General features: G+C 41.7%; 1 protein-coding gene across 1 annotated transcript in view; it reads left to right on the top strand.

The window, feature by feature from the left end:
* The first annotated feature begins 2,971 nt into the window (after nucleotides 1-2,971).
* SKAP1 (src kinase associated phosphoprotein 1) overlaps nucleotides 2,972-20,258 on the top strand; it is a 298,649-nt gene continuing 281,362 nt past the window's right edge. Inside the window, exon 1 of the mRNA XM_049861482.1 lies at nucleotides 2,972-3,187. Within this exon, the coding sequence (XP_049717439.1) occupies nucleotides 3,139-3,187 (49 nt within the window). The 5' untranslated portion in view covers nucleotides 2,972-3,138. The remainder of the gene's footprint in view (nucleotides 3,188-20,258) is intronic.

The raw sequence follows: 20,258 nt of genomic DNA on the forward strand, positions 1-20,258 counted from the left end.
ACCCTGGTGGCGTAGTGGTTAAGTGCTACAGCTGCTAAAAAAAAAGGTTGGCAGTTTGAATCTAGCAGGTGCTCCTTGGGAACTCTATGGGGCAGTTAGTTCTACTCTGTCCTGTAGGGTCCATATAGGGCTGTTATGAAAGGAACTCACTTGACAGCAACGGGTTTTTTTTGGTGTAGGGTCACTATGAGTCAGAATTGACTCAACAGCAGTCGGTTTGGTTTTTGTTTCTTTTGCTGTTTTTTTTTTTTTAATAAATTATTTTTTAACACAGTTTTAGATTTACAAAAAAATTGTGATGATAGTACAGAGAGATCCCATATATCCTCCTTTGCTTTTTAACACATGGTAAAAGTACGAAAAAATGATTCAAGAACAGCTACAATTTTATAGAAGGATAGGCAATGAGGTTGGCGAAACTGCCTGGGGGCTACCTGGTAGTTTCTCAGGGGCCTAGAGGGGGCAGCTTGCCCATTACTACACCTTCCCAGGGCACGAAGGAGGACCAGCAGGAGCCAGATTCCCTAGAGACTCCAGCCAGCCTTCTATCCCCACCCGACAACTTGTTGTGGGTGGGTCATGTGACTCTGAAACCAAGGCACCATTCCTCTTCAAATCACAGGAAGCGAAAGTGTAAAGATGGCTCAAAGTCACTGCACCCCCTCAAGGATCAGGCCTCCAACCTTGAGGCTGTATCTCTAGAGGGGAAACTAGGCCAGAAAAGTAGGCACTGCTACCACCGTTTCTTCTGGCTGTTTCTGTCACCACCTCCCTGCTTTAAAAAGAACACATTACCATCGTGACCCTATCGGACAGAGTAGAACTGCTCCATAGGTTTTCTAAGGCTGTAATCTTTATGGAAGCTTTCTTCTATGGAGCGGCTGGTGGGCTCAAACCACCAAGCTTTCAATAAGCAGCTGAACACCTTAACCACTGCACCACCAGGGTTCTTCCCCTTCTTGCTTTAGTTCACCATTATTTCCCTCTGATGCCACCGTAAAAACCACTTCACTCATCTTCCCGATGTCCTCTCTCTTACCACTTCCAATCCTTCCCACATAGTCTGTGGGTTGAGTCTGAGAATAGAAAACTCCATCTTACAAAGAAGGAAAACGGTAGAGGTGAAGTGAGATATGTGAGGTCATATGCTACCACAGAACTCTGATTAGGTCACCTTCTACCTCAAAAATTGTCAATGGCTCCCCAATGCCCATTTGATTGAATTAAAAATCATTCAAGGCCTTTCACAATAGATTCAATTTATTTTGACACCATAGTATCCCTACGCCATCCAGTAAAAGAGGGCTACTAGTAAGCGACTCCACGGCATTGGGTTTTTGGTAGTTGTTCCTTAAGTAGTAGAGGGCTTTTCCATCTGTTTATTCTGGTCCTTCCACTTGGAAAGCGCTTCTGACCCTTCAACGTCTGGCGTGTTTTTCAGAGCCTATTTCAAATGCTACATGCACCACTAAACACACAGACACTTCCCTCCTTTTCTTATACCCATCTCCCTCCCACAGCATTTTAAACCTTTCTCACAGCACTTGGCCTACTGTAGTTTTTTTAAAAGTAAACTCTTTATTGTGAGGTAACTGTAGATTCACACGCATTTGTAAGAAATAATACAGAGATCCTGTTCACCCTTTACCCAGAGCCCCCCAATGGTAACATCTTGTAATACAGCATGGTATCACAACCAGGATACTGATGCCTATGTACTTCGAGTAAGGGGGAGAGAAACTCTCCCCTATGATCTTGGCCTAGCCTCTGTTCATTCTCCTGTTTGTCAGCTCTTAGAGGGAAAGGGCTCTGTACGCCTCTCTGTCAGCTTCCCTACCCAGATACCTGTTGTGGATTGAATTGTGTCCCCCCAAAGTATGTGTCAACTTGGTTAGGCCATGATTTTCAGTATTGTCTGATTGTCCATTTTGTCATTTGATGAGATTTTCCTATGTGCTGTAAACCCTATCAATATGATGTTAATAAGATGGATTATTAGTGTCAGTTATATTGATGAGATCTACAAGACTAGATAGGGTCTTAAGCCAATGTCTTTTGCAATATAAAAGAGATTATCCAGTAGAGACATGGGGACCTCATACCACCAAGAAAGCAGTGCTGGGAGCAGAGCCTGTCCTTTGGACCTGAAGTTCCTGTGCTAAGACGCTCCCAGACCAAGGGAAGACTGATGTATCACAAGGACCTTCCTCCACAGCTGACAGAGACAGAAAACCTTTCCCTAGAGCCAGAGCCCTGAATTCAGACTTCTAGCCTACTGGGCTCTGAGAGAGTAAACTTCTCTTTGTTAAAGCCATCCACTTGTGGTATTTCTGTTACAGCAGCACTAGATAACTAAGTCAATACCCCTTCCTTTCTCCATATCCTTTCAACCTTAGAGGGGGACGCTTTGTCTTCCTGAGTCCATTGCTGCTGCTTCCGCTCCAACTCTCCCAAATGTTGGTGGCTTCATATAATTTACCGGGACTTAAAATCATTCCCTTTAAACATCCAGGTTTACCTGAGATAGAGAACGTTCTGCCTTAGTTTTCTGAGCAACGACGGTGTGGACGGGATCAGGAATTGAGTGGCGCTTCTTGGCTTGGACTAACCTCTTTCTCGGGTTCCGCCTGTTCACACCCTCTTTCAGGCATCTCTGTGGCGTCCAAGCCTTTAGGCCAACTGTTCAGTGCTTAGGTCGGAAAGTCTCAAAGAGACTTGGTTCCTTTGAGTCTTGTGAAGTCCCTCGTTTTGGCAACCGGCCTGTGGGGAAACCTGTCGGCCTCCACGGTGCGGCCCTCCCGCCCGTCCATCCTCGCCACCAGCGGACCTCAGAGCCCCGGTGACGGTGCCGCGCGCCCCCCGCGCGGGCACGCCACGCCCCCACCTCCGGGCTGCGCCCCCGGCCGCGAGCTCCACGGGGGGCGCCCCCCGGCCCGCCGCGCGCGCCACTTCCTGAGCGCGCCCCGGGATCACGGCCCCGCCCTGCGGCTCGGCCCGGCTGCTGCGGCGGGCGACGACGGCAGAGGTACAGGTGCCTCCGCGGCGGTCTCCCCTCACCTTCCAGCCCGCCGGTCTTTGGAACAGGCCTTCACGCCCCTGTCCTGTCTCACACGCCGGCCTTCCTACCGTCCCCGCCAAATGCAGGCCACCGTCACTCTCCCTGAGGAGGTCTTTTGGCTCCTGGAAGGTAACGCCCTGGCCCAGCCCCCAGCTCCCTCCCTCCACCCCCCGGGAAGTCCCTCAAGTGCTGAGCTGAAGGGAGGAAAGGAGACACCAGGGGCTCCCAAGGCCAGGCTTTCTCTTTAGCTCCTTCACTCAAGGCTTCTAGAATCTTCAAAACTAGGTTTTCATCCACTCACTTCAGGGTCCCTTTCTCTCTCTCCAATTCCACATTTTCTTTTTCCTCAAGGCGTCTTTACTACACATAACCTCCCCAACTTCTAAACTCCTCCAGGCCAGGTTGTTGGCCCCTTACCTGTCATTTCCCCCTTAGGACCACGCCCTACATCCGCAGGCTTTCTCCCTTTTCATCACCACCCCCCGCCTGCCCACTTCCATCACCTTTCACAGAAGATCCTCACCTTCCTGCTTAGAGGCCCCTGAGGTTCTGTGAAGGACTCCCAGGGTGAGCCTTTGTTGGTCGAGGCCTGGTGGTTCATCTTAGTTTTTTTGTCAGTGCTGAAACGCCAGGCCTCACTTTATCAGCCTGCAGATTTCTAGGGGGTCTCAATGCTGAACCCAAGTCTAGCTAGAGTTGTCCCATTGTGCTATGTTTACTTTGAAACTATAGTGTCTAAGCAGTCTTTTTAGAAGGTTGAGGCCATACTAACACTCAACACGTACTTCTAACGCTCTAAAGAGACTTTTCCTTAATGGGCAGTATCATCTGCTCAGGTCACACTTTTCCTGGTGAAAGGAAGTTTTACTTGTTTTCCTGTAGCTGACCTTCTAGGAAAGACAGAGATTTGGAGTCTGCAGTTAAATAGGGTCTCAGGAGGAAACCACTTAGAATTAAGCTTTTTGGCATCTAAGTGACATTTTGGCACATACGTAACAGATGGCCTTCTTTGGGCAGGTCATGCTCTTGGCAAGCAGTAGTTTTTCGGTTTCTCTCAATTTAATTGGTTTTACCTCTCCATTACTTTGTTATTTTGATATAAATGCCTCCTAATCAAATATTTGGCAAGTTCTTTTGGTCTCTGCTTGTAGCGCCGTTTCCGCTCTGGATTTCGTCTATGTGAAAACCGTCAACTAGATATTTCTTCTGAGGTGAGGTTTCCAGAATCCATTTTAATTATGACCTGAGTGAGGCTAAAGTTTAGGAATAGAAAACTATTTGCAAGGTAAAAGAGAGTTATCTGGGTTTCTAAGAAGAAGCAATCCAGCCTTTTCCTCTAGTGTTGAGTTGGCTCTTGGTTCAATACTAGGCTTGTGACAAGAGGCTGTAAGTGTCTTTGGTTTCCAGGGTAGAAGAAACTGTGGCGAGAAGTTTAATTCTGCTCTTGCATTTAAAGATATAAAGTGATCCCTTTTTTGGTGTCTGTCATTTGATGAAACCTATCTTACAAGCTTGTTAAACTATACTTCAGTTTTGTGTGTAGCCTTGGTAGAAAATTCCTTTTTATTTTCAGAAGCTTGCGGTGAAACTCCTTCAGCATTTTTGATACGCAGTCCTGTATTGTTCAAAACTGACACTTTGGTAAACAACTCATTTCTGCACCTGCCACCTTCCTTTAACTTAGATTATATTCTTGTTAGCTGACTGTTTTTAATTGAAGTCTTCAGATCTCCTTCTAAAGTAGAACCTTTGTTTGCTGACAAGCAGAGCAGGCGATGAATGGAGATTAATTGCATGTCACATACTTCTGTATCAAACTTGCTGTGTCTTAACAATCTCTGTTGGTATTCAGGTCTTTAGGATACAAGGAGGAGTCTGAGGTTAAATTTTAAAGAGCATTGTATTTCTTTAAGGTTTTTTTTTTTTTTTTTAACTTTGCAATTAGAGTCTGAATCTCAGGTAGAGGGAAAAAAATGTAAAGTAGGATCCAGCCAGTGATCCTCTGGAAAATATTTGAAGACGGTTTTCAAGATTCATTTAGTAATACCAACTTATTGGCTGTAGGTTTAATTTTGTATGGAAAACAGTCTCTAGTGTAGACCAGCAGAATTACTCATTGTGTTACAAATAATTTGTGGATATTAGAAACCCAAAATGGCCATCAATTTATATCTATTGCTGTTTACTCATCTCCCCTTCTATTTAAGGTTAACCCTTGACAATTAGAAAATATGTAGGTCCCGATCTCTCTACAGTCACACAATGGAAGGGAGTCACAGGATGTAAGAGCAGCTTTACTGCTGCCACGTGGCCGTGGGGTGGAGTTTCCACGATGAATTACTACTTTCATAAACCAGGGCATAAGCCTTTGCACAGTGATTTAATGCTGGCCATCACAGCCATAACTTAAGCATTTATTTATTTATAACCACATGGGCATAAATGACAGGGGTGTTTTTTGACATAATGTCTGCTTTTAAAAATAAAATATGCAAAGCATTGTGAAAGGTTTATACCACACTTTTGCATAGTGAAGAAGGGAACAGAAATTCTGAAGGTTTAAAATTAATTTTTTGTAGCGATAAAATTTTAAACATTGGAAAATGTTTAATTTGAGAAACCCCATCTCTAGGAATCCATGTCACTGAAATTAAAGTGCATAAGGTACGTGCACAAAGATCCATCTTAAATGTCCTTGAGTTGGGAAAGAATGAGGGGATAGTTGAATGAATTAAGGGACATCCATATTACAGAATACTTTGCAGCCATTAAAAAGGATATGATACATCTGTATATATGAACTCCGAAAATGTCCATGGCATGTTTTTAAGACTGAAAAAAGCAAGATGCATATTAGTATATATAATACCCTATTTTTGTTTGAAAACAAACAAAACCAAAAAATCACCAAGTATATATGTTTGTGTAAGTGGAGGAAGAAGTAGGAAAATTATACACCAAGCTGTTAACATTGGTTTCCTTGGGAGGGGAGTGAGAAAGTGTTAAAGAGGAGATTATTAATTTTTATTTTATGTATCTTTGTGTTGCTTGAACTGTGACAGTGAGTATACATTACTTTTGTAATCGTGGAAAAAAAAACCCTGTAAGGTTATTTAAAAGAAAAAGAAGGAAAGACAAATAGAAGGTCAGAGAGGCAAGGGTGCTGAAGAGCTGCTAACCATGGTTGTGATTATGTTTTTCTCTTATTAGCCCTAGGAGTATGGAGGGTGGGGAATTAAAATAAAGAAATTGTTCCTTGGAATTTTGGCAAATGTCAAAGCAATGAGAGGCTTCTAGAGTAACTCAGGAAACAGGTTCCTCAGATAGACTTTGTCAGGCTCTCACAGAAATAGTAATTAGTCCCATATCAGCAAATAAGTACCTTATAGATAAATAAAATGAAAGGCGTCTTCTGCCTTATTGAAAGAGGAGGAAATATTCAGGTCTGTTGTCAAATCATTGGGCTGCAGATGCAATAGTTATCTTTTTGTTTTGTTTTGTGATAACACTGAAAAACAACAGGAGCGCGGAGCGCTGGCAGTTTGCATAATCTTTGTTCCACAGATATAAACGTAATCAGTTTCTTCCTTGTCTTTCTAGCCCCCTTTTTGAAGGCAGAAGCAAAAGAGGCAAGTACAAAGGAGGTGGAATAATTTTTTTTTTTTTTTGGTTCACAGTTTGTTGATTATGATGAAGTGGGGCCTGCTGACTTTACCCTGATAGCTGATAGGTCCAAACTACCTGCACGATACCTAAATCCTGCTTAGAATATGGATTTAAGCCAAAAAATATCCACAACCCAGTAGCTGTGTTAACACTGATTCAGATATGCCTCTGTTTACTTACTATTTAAACTTCCTTGGAAAGAAATAGTCATTAATCATTTCCTTCCAGATCGTTCTCCAGATTTGTATTGGTTGTCTCAGCCGACCGTAGAGTCCTTTCAATATAGTAAAACTTCAACTATGTGGAACTCACTAGAGTGAGTTGCTCTGGATAGCTGAGGATATTCTCCTTAAGCACTCTCTTTATTTTATACATTTGTGATCAAATTTTTTTCCTCTAAAAGGCATTAGGAACTTTCCTAACTTCTTCAGCCCATCAGCCTGTATTCAAATGGACCTCCTTTGAACATGTTTTAATTCAGAGCTGTTATAGTGAATATCTGCTACTGTGCTTTACAGAGATAATACTGAGATGTTTCTGTCGTATTACCCCTGGATTGCTTTTGAAGTGTCTATGTCTATTTTTTATTTTTGTCATATTTCCTGCTGTTAGGCCGAGGGCTCTCAGTTTGCACTGTTGTCAGTGAGCCTGTGTCCCTAATACTACAGGAACACTAGATAACCAAGTTTGTTGGAATTAAGATATGTGTAAAGGAAGGTATGAGGGGCTCTCTTGATAGACAAAGTACCCAAGCCCTTACGCATGGACTTTGTGATGTGTATTTTGGCAGCTCAGGGTCTATTTTGGTTAAATTTTTATAGTGAGGCATCTTCTAGATAGGTGAGGTTACTAGTCAATTTAGTTCTGAAAGGTGAAATATGATTATGCTTTTGTTTCTATTTTTATGTTAATTTTTTCTGATTATAAAAGTAATAATGTTCATTGAAGAAAATTAAAAAACACAATAATAGACAATCACATAGTCAACTACTGTTAACTTTCCGAGTATTTTTTTCAGTTTTTATTATAATTTCATACTTTGAAAGTTGGCACATTGTGTATACAGTTTTGTATACTGATTCTTCCACTTACTATTTTCCATTTGCTATTGTCTCTTGAGCATTTTCTTACACCATTATATTATTTTTATTTTATTCAAATTATTTAGAAGTTATACATCCTGTATTTATTCCGCTGGTGGTTTTGTAACCGAACTCGGGTTCTTGTCCTGTCCTATTAGGTGATCGAAATAAGACGGACACCACACCACCAGTTGCAAGGGAAACAAAGTGGATATTTATCGTTTGTGCAAACAAGGAGCAACACGGGGCCTAGCAGCTGAAAGAGCACGGCTTCCTGCCCCAAGGGATCTGGGAGCTTTTAAGTCCTTGAGTCCCCAGGGGACAGAGATTGGCGCCTGAAATCTGAAACCTTGATCCCTCCTATGCCCATATTTGGAGATCCAGGTGCTGAGTCATTTTGCAAAGGTTACCTCTCGCTTTTCAAATGGGCTTGGGCACCTGGTGTGCTGGAAAATATCTTCTTCTCTGGCAATGTTCAAGTCTGGGGTCAAGTTCAGGGCTACAGCTCCTTAGGTCCTGCGCATGTGCCAAGATCCTGGTTCTTGCATGCGCGGAATTCTGGTGCTAAATCCAAATCGCGGTTAGGGCCACAGTGAGATGGTATCAAACCACAGTTAGAAAGTCAGCTTGGCGAGCTGAAAGGGAGGAGGAGAACTGCGGCAGACTGGGGGAGACCTTGGTGGCGGCTTCAGTTTTACCCTTATAGTTAAAAAAAAAAAAAGACCCGTGTTCTTCTGATTAATGACATTAAGAATGAAACAATATTGTTTGGCTCTTTCTTCCAATGTAAAATGTGAAATTGTAATATGTTAGACACAGAATTTCTAATATTTTTATTATATTTAAAGAATTGCTTTTTGACATTTGCATGATATTTTTAACCATAGAAACAGTTATATTTTTTCGGTTTAACTTGTTCATTGCTTGCTTTTTGTCTCCTAGCTTTTTAAATTTTGATTTACCTTTTAGATATGTAGATTGTGGTATCCAATATAATAGCCACTATCCTGGTGGCGTAGTGGTTAAAAGCTATGGCTGCTAATCAAGAGGTTGGCAGTTCGAATCTACCAGGTGCTCCTTGGAAACCCTGTGAGGCAGTTCTACCCTGTCCGATAGGGTCACTATGAGTTGGAATTGACTCAACAGCAATGGGTATCCACATGTGACTGTTTATATTACATAAAATAAAAAAAATTGATTCCTGTACCAGCTACACTTTAGCTGCTTCATGTCTACATATGGCTAGTGGCTACTGTATTGGATGGCTCATAAAATTCTAAGGAATGATCATGTAGAATATAATGATGAGAATTTCTCAGGAAGGGTACTTTGATAATACACTTCACGAGCCCCTGTATCCTGCATGTCTGAAAATGCTTTCATATTAACTTAGCTTGTGGGCATGAAGTTCTAGGGTCCCATCTTCCACTTCCTTCCCTCTCCCCAGACTCAACCTCTAGAAGTTGCTCCTTTGTCTTCTGGTCTTCAGTTTTGTGAAGAAGTCTAATGTCAGTCTGATACATTTCTTTTGTAACTCATTCCTCCCACCCCCTGCCTAGATGCTTATAGGATGTTTTTCTTTGTTCTCAAAACTATCACTAGATTGTGACAAGGTCTTAGACTTTTTAATAATTTTGCCTAGTGTGTAGTGCACCCCTTTGACCTATGAACTCAGGTCTTTTTTGACTTGGGAAAGTTTTCTTCCGTTATCATTGCTTCTGCTCCATCTGTTTTAGTCTCTTATACTGGGGTTTATATCATATATTTACTGGATCCTGGATTTGCTCTCTCTGTTTAATCTCTCATTATCTTATCTGTCACTGCCTTCCTTATGGTTTTAAATTCAGCATTTATTTATTCTTTAATGTTTTCCTGTGTTCTTTCCTCACTACTGATTGTTTCCTTTTCTAAAGCTCTGGCTTATAGATGTAATGCTTTTTTGGATGTGGTTGAGAAATTTTAGAAATAAAATAAAATTTTATTTTAGATATTTTCTAAGCATTTCTGTTCTTTAATAAATCTGCTTCAAGAGGAGGCGTTTTCTCTAGTTCTTCAGGATAGCCTCTTCTTTTTGAACTTTAGTGTGTTTTCTGTGTGCAATTTGCCTTGATTCAAATTCCGACTCTGCCACTTAGTACCTGCTTGACCTTGGGCCTCAGTTTCCTCATGTGTAAACTGGGGATAATAATAGTAGTTACCTCATAGAGTTTATATGAAGAATAAAAGAATGAATATTTGGAAAGAACTCAGAATAGCATGTGGTATATATTAAGTACCATATGTTTTAAGTATGTATGAAATCAAATTAAAAATTTTTTATTAGAGGAAACTCTGTTGACCTCTGTTTTTACAACTGCCTCTCCACGTGAGAACTCACGAACTTGGCCTTTAGCTTATGTCAGTGGTCTCTCCTTGTCTCTCCAGGTTCTCCATTTCCCTTCTTCCTCAGATCAGAGCCCGATGATCGTTTCCGTGAAACTTTATGGAGGAAGGGAAGAAGTTAGCTTTGCTGCTTCTGTCATCACCTAGTCTGCAGTTTAAGGAATTTTCTATATACTTCTAGATTCCCAAAACATATAATTTTTCTATTTTAATATTTTAATTAAAATTTTGTTTTGTAACAAAGAGATTCTCTGAGGAGACTGCTTTAAATGAGGACATTATCAGGAAAGGTACATGTTCCTTCTCTTGCTGTGGAATGTATGTGTGTGTGTGTGTGTGTGTGTGTGTGAAAAACTATATTTTTGCCTTAATTCTCAGTTGAAGTTAAAGATTTACATTTTCCCCTTGTTTGCTAAAAAAAAGAAAACAAAGTAGAAACATTAGAGCTTTATTGTGGGTGTAACCTAGATGTCAGGTGGACTCCCCAGACCTCTAAGGTTCCTATCTAATCTTTTGAGTTGCGGTTGTCAATTTTTTTTTATTGTGCTTTGGATGAAGGTTTACAGATCAAATTCATTTCTCATTAAACAATTAATACACATATTGTTTTGTGACATTGATTGTCAACCCCACACCGTGTCAACACTCTCCCTTTCTCAGCCTTACCCAGCTTTCCTGTCCCCTCCTGCCTTCTTGTCCTTGCCTCTAGGCTGGTGTGCCAATTTAGTCTTGTCTACATGGTTGAGCTACGTGTATTATTGTTTGTTTTATGGGCTGTCTAATCTTTGGCTGAAGGGTGAACCACAGGAGTGACTTCAGTACTGAGTTAAAAGGGTTTCCAGGTGTGTCATATCATTTTCCAGAATGGTCACAGCATTTTGCATTCCCACCAGCAGTGCAAAAGAGTTCCAGTCTCCCTGCAGCCTCTCCAACATTTGCTATTTTCTGTTTTTTTGATTCGTGCCAGTAATGTTGGGGTGAGATGGTATCTCATTGTAGTTTTGATTTGCCTTTCTCTAAATCGGGGTCGGTTGACACAGTGGCTACAACAATGAGCTCAAGCATAACAATGATTGTAAAGATGGCGCAGGACTGGGCAGTGTTTCGTTCTGCTGTGCATGGGCTCGCTATGAGTCGGAACTGACTCAACTGCACCTAACAACAAACGACAACAGTGGTTAGTGATGGCAAACATTTCCTCGTGTCTGTTAGCTGCCTAAATGTCTTCTTTGGTGAGATGTCTGTTCATTTCCTTTGCTCATTTTTTAATTGGATTATTTGTCTGTTTGTTGTACAGGTGTTGGATTTTCCTATAGATTTTAGAGATCAGACCTTTGTCTGATATGTCATAGCCAAATTTTTTTTCCCAGTCTCTAGGTTCTTGTTTTACTCTTTTGAGTAAAATATTTTGATGAGCATAAATGTTTAATTTTTAGAAGATCCCACTTATCTAGCCTATCTTCTGGTGTTAGTATATTGTTAGTTATGGTTTGTATCCTATTTATGCCATGTATTAGGGCATCTAGCGTTGACCCTTCTTTTCTTCTGTGATCTTTATAGTTTTTGGTTTTATATCTAGATCTTTGATCCATTTTGAATTAGTTTTTGTATATTGTGTGAGGTATGGGTCCTGTTTCATTTTTTTACAGATGGACATCCAGTTTTGCAAGAACCGTTTGCTAAAAAGACTGTCTTTTCCTGTTTAATGGACTTCGGGCCTTTGTTGAAGATCAGGTGACTGTTGGTGGACAGGTTTACATCTGGGTTCTCAATTCTGTTCCATTGGTCAATGTGTCTGTTGTCGTACTAGTACCAGGCTGTTTTGACCTTTTTTTTTGGTTGGGAGTTTATTACCTTTTCAATCTCTTCTCTTATTATGGATCTGTTCAGATTTGTATTAGTTTAGGTACACTAATTTGTCCATTTCCTCTAGGTTTTCAAATTTGTTGGAGTATAGTTTTTCGTAGTACTCTGTTATGATCCTTTTTATTTCAGTTTGATCTGTTTAATGTCCCCCATTTCATTTCTTATTTGGGTTATTGGCATCCTCTCCTGTTTTTTTTTTTTTTTTTTTTCTTTTGTCAGTTTGGCCAGTGGTTTGTCAATTTTGTTGATCCTTTCAAAGAACCAACTTTTGGTTTTGTTGATTCTTTCTATTGTTTTTCTATTCTCTATTTCATTTATTTCTGCTGTGATCTTTATTATTTCCTTTCTTCTAATGGCTGTGGGCTTTTTTTGCTGTTCTCTTTCTATTTGTTCAAGTTGTATAGCTAACATTTTGATTTTGTCCTTTTTTTCTTTTTTGATGTGTGCATCTGTTGCTATAAATTGACCTCTGAGCACTGCCTTTGCTATTTTCCAAAGGTTTTGGTATGACGTGTTTTCATTCTTGTTTGATTCTAGAAATTTTTTGATTCCATCTTTGATTTCTTCTATTATTCAGTGGTTTTTAAGCAATGTGTTACTCAGTTTCCATGTATTTGGTTTTTTTCCTTGCCTTTCCTGTTATTAATTTCTACTTTTATGGCCTTGTGATCAGAAAAGATGCTTTATATTATCTCAGTGTTTTGGATTTTGTTGAGGGTTTCTTTGTCGCCTAAGATGCGGTCTCTTCTGGAGAATGTTCCAGGTGCGTTGGAAGAGAATGTATACTTTGTTGCTGCTTGTCAGAGTATTTTATATATGTCTGTGAGGTTGTGGTGCAATTGATTACTTTTCTGTTGCCTTTTTAGCCATGATCTTGTAACTCCCACCCAAGTGATTGGGCAGGACTGTGTGATAGGGTAATTGTGGCTGACCAAGTGGATTGGTTAGCTTTACTACCCCATTGGCTTTGAAATGAGCTACCCCAGAAGTGGAGAAGAGAAGATGCCACCACCACCAAAAGAGAATGGCCAGGAGCCTTTGGATCTGGGATCTCTGTGCTGAGAAGTTCCTGGAAGCAGAGATGGGAAGAGAGTGAACTGTAACCCTGAAGATGGTGAGAAGCGGTGGCAAGAGAGACTTGGCAGGAGACACCCAGCAGCAAGAGATGACATAGTGGGCTCCCTGGCCCATGGAGAGAGAAAGCTGAGTGCCTTTGGGCAGAGACCTAGGGCCAGGGAGAGGCGTGCCTGCGAGCATGACTGGGAAGAGGTTGTCCTGATAGAAGAACTGTATCCTTGAGGTTCCTGAGCCTGAATTGTAACCTAATAAACCCCATAATCCTGAGTATGATTTGTGAATTCTGTGTGACCATTGCAATGAATCATCAAACCCAGCAGAGAAGTAGAGATTGTTGTGAGAGGAATGGTTGGTGTCAGAACTGGTAAAATGGTGGAGAGAGGAGGCCTGTTTGACCCCAGCTTCATAGGAATCAGCCTTGGGCTGTTGATCTTGATTCTCCTTTTGCCTTGTGAAGTTAGAGGAGGTCAGATACTGCCCACATGCTGTTTTTACAGGGGTGAAGTTGATTGATTGTGGCCTTTAAACCGTCTGTATCTTTTTTGACTTTCTTTCTATATATTCTGTCCTTTACCTAGAGTGGTGTGTTCAAGTCTCTTTCTATTATTGTGGAACTGTCAGTTTCTCTTTTCAGTGTGGTTAGAGTTTGTTTTATGTATTTTGAAGCCCTGTCATTGGGTGCATGGATATTTATTATGGTTATGTCCTCATAGTGGATTGCCCCTTTTTAATCAATATATATGTCCTTTCTTGTCTTTTATGGTGGATTTTGTTTTAAAGTCTATTTTATCTGAGATTAGTATTGCCACTCCTGGTCTTTTCTGTTTGCTTCATATATTTTTCCATCCTTTGATTTTAATATTTTTATGTTGTTGTTTCTAAGGTGTGCCTCTTATAGGCAGCATATTGATGAGTCCTATTTTTTTTAATCCGTTCCATCAATCTCTGTCTCTTTATGAGTGCATTTAAGCCATTTACCTTCGATGTGATTATTGATAGGTGTGCGTTTATTGCTGTCATTTTGTAGTGCCTTTTTTGTGGTGCTGATGTTTTCTTTGTTCCTCTTACTCTCTTGTGCTGAATTGCTTTTGTTTGTGGATTTTTTTTCATTTCTCTCATTTTTGTAGATTTTATGTGTCTTAGTTATCTAGTGCTGCTCTAACAAAAATACTACAAGTGGATGGCTTTAAGAAAGAAATTAATTTTCTCACAGTACAGTATTCTAAAAGCCCAAATTCAGGGCATCAGCTCTCTGTCAGCTTTTTCTCTCTGCCGGCTCTGGAGGAAGGTCCTTGTCCTCAATCTTCCCCTGGCCGAGGAGCTTCTGAGGTGCAGGGACCCCGGGTTCAAAGGATACACTCTGCTCCCAGTGCTGCTTTCTTGGTGGTATGAGGTCCTCATTCTCTACTTGCTTCCCTTTCCTTTAATCTCTTGAGAGAGAAAAGTGGTACAGGCCACACTCCAGGGAAACTCCCTTTATGTTGGTCCCTTTATGTGATCAATCCCACCCTAATCCTCTTTAACATAAAATTACAATCACAAAATGGAGGACAACCACAGAATACTGGGAATCCTGGCCTAACCAAGTTGACACATATTTTTTGGGAGACACAATTCAATCCATGACATTGTGTTTACTGAGACTTTATGATTTTCTTCTTTAGTTTGATAAGTAGGTGTGTTAACTTTCTTTGTGGTTACCTTGAAATTTACCCCTATCTTTCTGATCTTAAACCAGTCTTATTATTTGATGTTGCCTTGATTTCCTCTCAGTTGAAAAATTCTATAACTATACTGTTTATTCCCACTTTTATTGTCTTGATGTTGTTGTCATTTACAGACTGATGTTTCTGGTTTCCTGTTGTATATCTTTTAGTTTTGTTTTATCCTTGAGAGTTCATTTACCTAGGTTAGTATCTGGCTGATGCTGTCCTGTATCCTAAATTCAGGTTGTTGTCTGATGTTTGTCCTCTAACTGAAGGACTCCCTTTAATAATTCTTGTTTAAGTTTGGCTTGGTTTTATGTATTCACTTAATTTCTGTTGATCTGGAAATGTCCAAATTTTGCCACCATATTTGAGTGAGAGCTTTGGAGGATATATTATTCTTGGTCCGCAGTTTTTTTCTTTCAAGACTTTATATATGTCATCCCATTGCCTTCTTGCCTGCGTGGTTTCTGCTGAGTAGTCAGAGCTTAGTCTTATTTCCTCTTTGTATGTGGCTTTTCATTTTTCTAAAGCTGCTCTCAGTATTCTTTGTCTTTGGTTTTGTCGAGTGTGATTATATGTCTTGGTGACTTTCTTTTGGGGCCTGTCCTATATGGGGTTCATTGAGCTTCTTGGAGGATCACCTTTTCATCTTTTATGATATTAGGTAAATTTTCTGTAAGCAATTCTTCAGTGATCCTCTCTTTGTTTTCTGTTTTCTCCCCCTGGTCTGGAATTCCAATCGTGCAAATTTTTGCTGTTGATTGTATCCAACATTGTTCTCAGGTTTTCTTCATTCTTTTCTCAGAGTTTTCCTCATACAAAGTGATTTGTCTTAAATTTTGCTGATCCTGTCTTACATTGTTTCAGATTTGTTCCTAAAACCTTCTCTTGCACTGTTCGTTTCTGAAATCTTGTTTTTTTTTTTTTGGATTTCTAATTGCTGTTTTTGTATGGTTTCTAGTTTTTGGTTTTTTTTTTGACATTTTGTTCCTGTATTATTTTCCTGAATTCTTCCATTGCTTTGTCTGTATTTTCTAAGATTTTGTGTATTTTTTCCTTGTTTTTGTCTGTGTTTTCCTTCATCTCTTTCCTAATCTCTCAGAGATCCCTGAGTATCAGACTTTTAAATCCCCTATCAGGTAGTTCTAGTGCCTTTACTTCTAATAAAATAAAACTTCATCTGGTGTTTTATTTTGGTTGCTTACTGGAGCCATCCTGTCCTTTTTAAATATATGTTTTGATACTGTCTGCTGCCTCTGGGACATTCAGGAATTATTATTTTTTGTCTATTGATTGTAAATTTTTTTTTGTCCCGCTTTTTTGTTTTATTTGGTTATGTCTGAGTAGGTGGGCTGGCGGTGTTTTGTTACTTGCTCATCTGTGGGTGTGATACATCTGTCTCACCACCTTGTCCAGGTGGGCAGGGCTGGTTGCTCAGCTATGGTGCAGCAGGATAGGTCCAATGGGGGGAGGATTAGTTATTTACAGCACAAACTGAAGCTGGTGGGGCAGGGCTGGGAGCGGTGTGGGGCAATGTCTGGGGATCTGAGGTTTTGTGCTGGTGCTACCCAGGGGCATGGTGCTCAGTGTGCAGTGCAGATAGGCAGGAGGGAAGGGAGAGAATGTAATGTGCACAGCTAAGTGGCTGAGAGAAAGAAGAGAGAGAAACAGAAGCAATAAATAAATAAATAGAAGGAAAAAAGTAAATAAAATGGCAGCACAGTGGGATTTGGTGGGTGGTGGTGGGGCAGACCTGGGGAGGCCATGTGCCAGTGGCTTTCTAGCTGAGCAGTTTGGCTTGGCCTATCAAGATGGGGCATGGGTGGTGCATGGGGCTAGGTGGTCCAGAGAAAGGAAAGGAAAGAAGGGAAAGAGAAAGAAGAAACAACACCAAAAAACCAGAACCAATAACAACAACGAAATAAATAAATATGGTGCTGAGGGAGCTGACCATCAGGGGCGAGGCAGAATCGGGGTGGTGGCGAGCCGGTGTCTCTTGCTAGGTGGTGCAGCACAGCCCTTCAGGAAGGGGAGGAGGCAGCACAGGGCCTAGCTGGGAGGGAGAAGGAAAAGAGAAGAGGGGAAAGATAAAGAAAAATAAAACATGTGCTGAGGAAGCCGACCTGTGGAGACAGCACAGACTCGGGGAGGCCATGTGCCTGTGGCTCCCTAGCAGAGTGGTGCAGCATGGCCAATCGAGATGGGGGGTGGCAGTACACGGGGCTAGGTAGGTAGGAGAATGGAAAGGAAGAAAGGAAGAGAGAGAAAAGACAAACAAACAAAGTAAAAACACAAATAAACAGAAAATTGCACTGAGGGAGGTGGCTGGTGATGGTGGCACAGACTTAGGAAAGCAGTGTGCCAGTGGCTCTCTAGCTGAGCAGTGAAGCACAGCCGTTTCAGAAGGGGTGGGAGTGGCGCACAGAGCTTGGTGGGCGGAAGAAAGAAAAGGAAGGAAGAGAGAGAAGAAATGGAAAAAAAAGAACAAAGCAAAAAAACTGAAAAAATATGATGCTGAGGGAGCAGGTCGGGGGAGGGGTGCAGCACAGACCTGAGGAGGCTGTGTGCCAGTGGCTCTCTAGCTGAGTGGTGAAGCACAGCCCTTTGAGAAGGTGCAGGGATGGCACATGGTGTAGGTGGGCAGGGGACAAAAAAGGAAGGAAGGGAGAGAGAGAGAAAAAACAAACAAACAAACAACAAAAAAAACCCAAAACAACAACAAAATGTGGCACTGAGGGAGCCAGCCAGTGGGGACGGCATGGAGCCAGCCAGTGGGGACGGCATGGACCCAGGGAGGCCATGTGCCAGTGGCTGTCTAGCCAGGCAGTGCAGCATGGCCTATCGAGAAGGGTTGGGTTCGGCATATGAGGCTAGGTGGGTGGGAGGAAGGAAAGGAAGGAAGGGATAGAGAAGAAACAACCAAACGAAACCAAACCAAACAAAAATATGGCACTGAGGGAGTCAGCTGGTGAGGGCAGTGTGGACCTGGGGAGGCCGTGTGCCAGTGGTTGTCTAGCTGAGCAGTGCGGCAGGGCCCTTTGAGAATGGTCAGAGACAGCACATGGAGCTAGGCGGATGGGAGAAATGAAAGGAAGGAAGGGACAGAGAAGAAACAAAAAACCAAAACCAAACAAAAAATATGGCATTGAAGGAGCTGGCTGGTGGGGGTGGCATGGACCTGGGGAGGCCATGGGCCAGTGGCTCTCTAGCCAAGCAGTGTGGCACAGCCCATCAAGAAGGGGCAAGGATGGCATACAGGGGGCTAGGTGGGTAGGAGAAAGGAAAGGAAGGGAGAGAGAGAAGAAACAAACAAAAAAAATTCTGAGGGAGCCAGTCGGTGGGGGTGACATGGAACTGGGGAGGCTGTGCCAGTGGCTCTCTAGCCGAGCAGTACAGCACACGTCTGTTGAGAAGGGGTGGGGATGGCACATGGGACTAGCTGGGTGGGAGAAAGGAAAGGAAGGAAGGGGGAGAGAGACAAGAAACAAAGCAAAACAAAAAAACACAAAAAATAAAAAATATGGACCTGGGGTAACTAGCCACTGGGGGTGGGGCAGACTCAGGTGGCAGTGAGATGGTTTCTTTCCAGCCGGGTGACTGTGGCCCGTCGGAAAGCGGCAGAGGCTGAAAAGAGAGAAAAAGGGTAGGGGGTGGGAAAGCATGTATACTTGGTTACGGGGTACTCCATCTCCTGTTGGGAGCTCCATGAAGTTGCATTTCTATACTCCCTGTCCTTGGTGGCTGTAGTCCAAGATGGTGAATCTGTGCTGCGTTAGCTGGTAGGAGACCTCCACTCCATAGCTCTCCTAGTTCTCTGTTCACTGTCAGTTTCTTATTCCACTCGGTGCTTGATTGAGTTCTTTCTCCCTTCGTTTGATTCTTAGGTTTCCAGGATTGACATTTGTAGCTGTTTTACTTCATTTTTTTGAGATTTTGCTGCAGAGGGATGGCATAGTGCTTCTGTCTATAAGCCGTGTCAGCTCTGCCTTCTTCATACAGATAATTCCTTAAAAGAGTATAATGCTGAAGGTGAGCATTCTTTATTAAATAAGCTTAAGCTGTTTAGTTTAAAGATGACTTTGTGGGATAGTTTTGGTTCAAGGCTTAAAAGATGTTTCCAGGCACTAGATTCAGGGGTTCCTCCAGTCTCAACGTATCCAGTAAGTCTGGTTTCCAGTAAGACTTTTAAAGTTCTGTTCCATGATTTTTCTCTTCTTTTGATCAGGATCCAACTACTGGGTACTTGATCAAAACATTCAGTAATGGTAGCTGGGCACCATCCATTTTTTCTGATCTTATGGAATGGGAAGTAGTAGTTCACGGAGGCAATTAGATTTGCAGTGCACTTCCTTCACTGATTGCTGGGTCTCCTTTCTCTGTTGCTCCAGGAAAATAGAGACCAATTGTTGTATCATGGGTGGCTGCATACAAGTTTGTAAGACCCCATGCACTACTCACTGTACTAAGAGGTAGAGCAGAAACTCTAAAAACAGTATTAGGCCAATTGATGGGAGAGGCCTACAAAACCATGCCCCTAAACCTCTGAACTAAGAAAACTATTCCCATGAAGTGTTTATTTGTACCTATATAGGATCAACAGATGTTATTCCAGATGACGTCAAGGACATCATACATGGAGAAAGCAAACGGTCATTAAAAAGACAAGAAAGAAAAAAGACCAAAATAGATGTCAGAAGAGACTTTGAAACATGCTCTTGAACATAGAGCAGTGTCTTAGTCATCTGGTGCTGCTATAACAGAAATACCACAAGTGGATGGCTTTAATCAAGAGAAGTTTATTCTCTCATAGTCTAGTAGGCTCGAAGTCTGAATTCAGGGCACTGGCTCCAGGGGAAGACTTTGTCGGCTCTGGAGGAAGGTTCTTGTGATGCATCAGTTTTCCCTTGGTCTGGGAGCATCTCAGCTCAGGAATCTCAGGTCCAAAGGATGTGCCTTGCTCCCGGCACTGCTTTCTTGGTGGTTTGAGGTCCCCAAGTCTCTCTGCTCACTTCTGTCTTTTATATCTCAAGAGATGGCTTAAGACACTATGTAATTTTGTAGATCTCATCAATATAACTGCCGCTAATCCATCTTTTAATCCATCTTATTACCTCATAGTGATGGGATTTACAACACATAGGGAAATCACGTCAGATGATAAAATGGTAGACAATCATATAAAGGAATCATGACCTAGCCAAGTTGACAGATATTTTTGGGGGACACAGTTCAATCCATGGCAAGCAGCTAAAGTGAATGAAAGAACTGATGAATTAAAAGAGCTCAACAGAAGATTTCAAAGGGCGGCTCAAGAAGATGAAGTAAAGTATTGTAATGAAATGTGCAAAGACCTGGAGGTAGAAAACCAAAAGGGAAGAACATGCTTGGGATTTCTCAAGCTGAAAAAGCTTAAGAAAA

The sequence above is a fragment of the Elephas maximus genome, chromosome 19 (genome assembly GCF_024166365.1).
Source record: "Elephas maximus indicus isolate mEleMax1 chromosome 19, mEleMax1 primary haplotype, whole genome shotgun sequence".
Lineage (NCBI taxonomy): Eukaryota > Metazoa > Chordata > Mammalia > Proboscidea > Elephantidae > Elephas > Elephas maximus.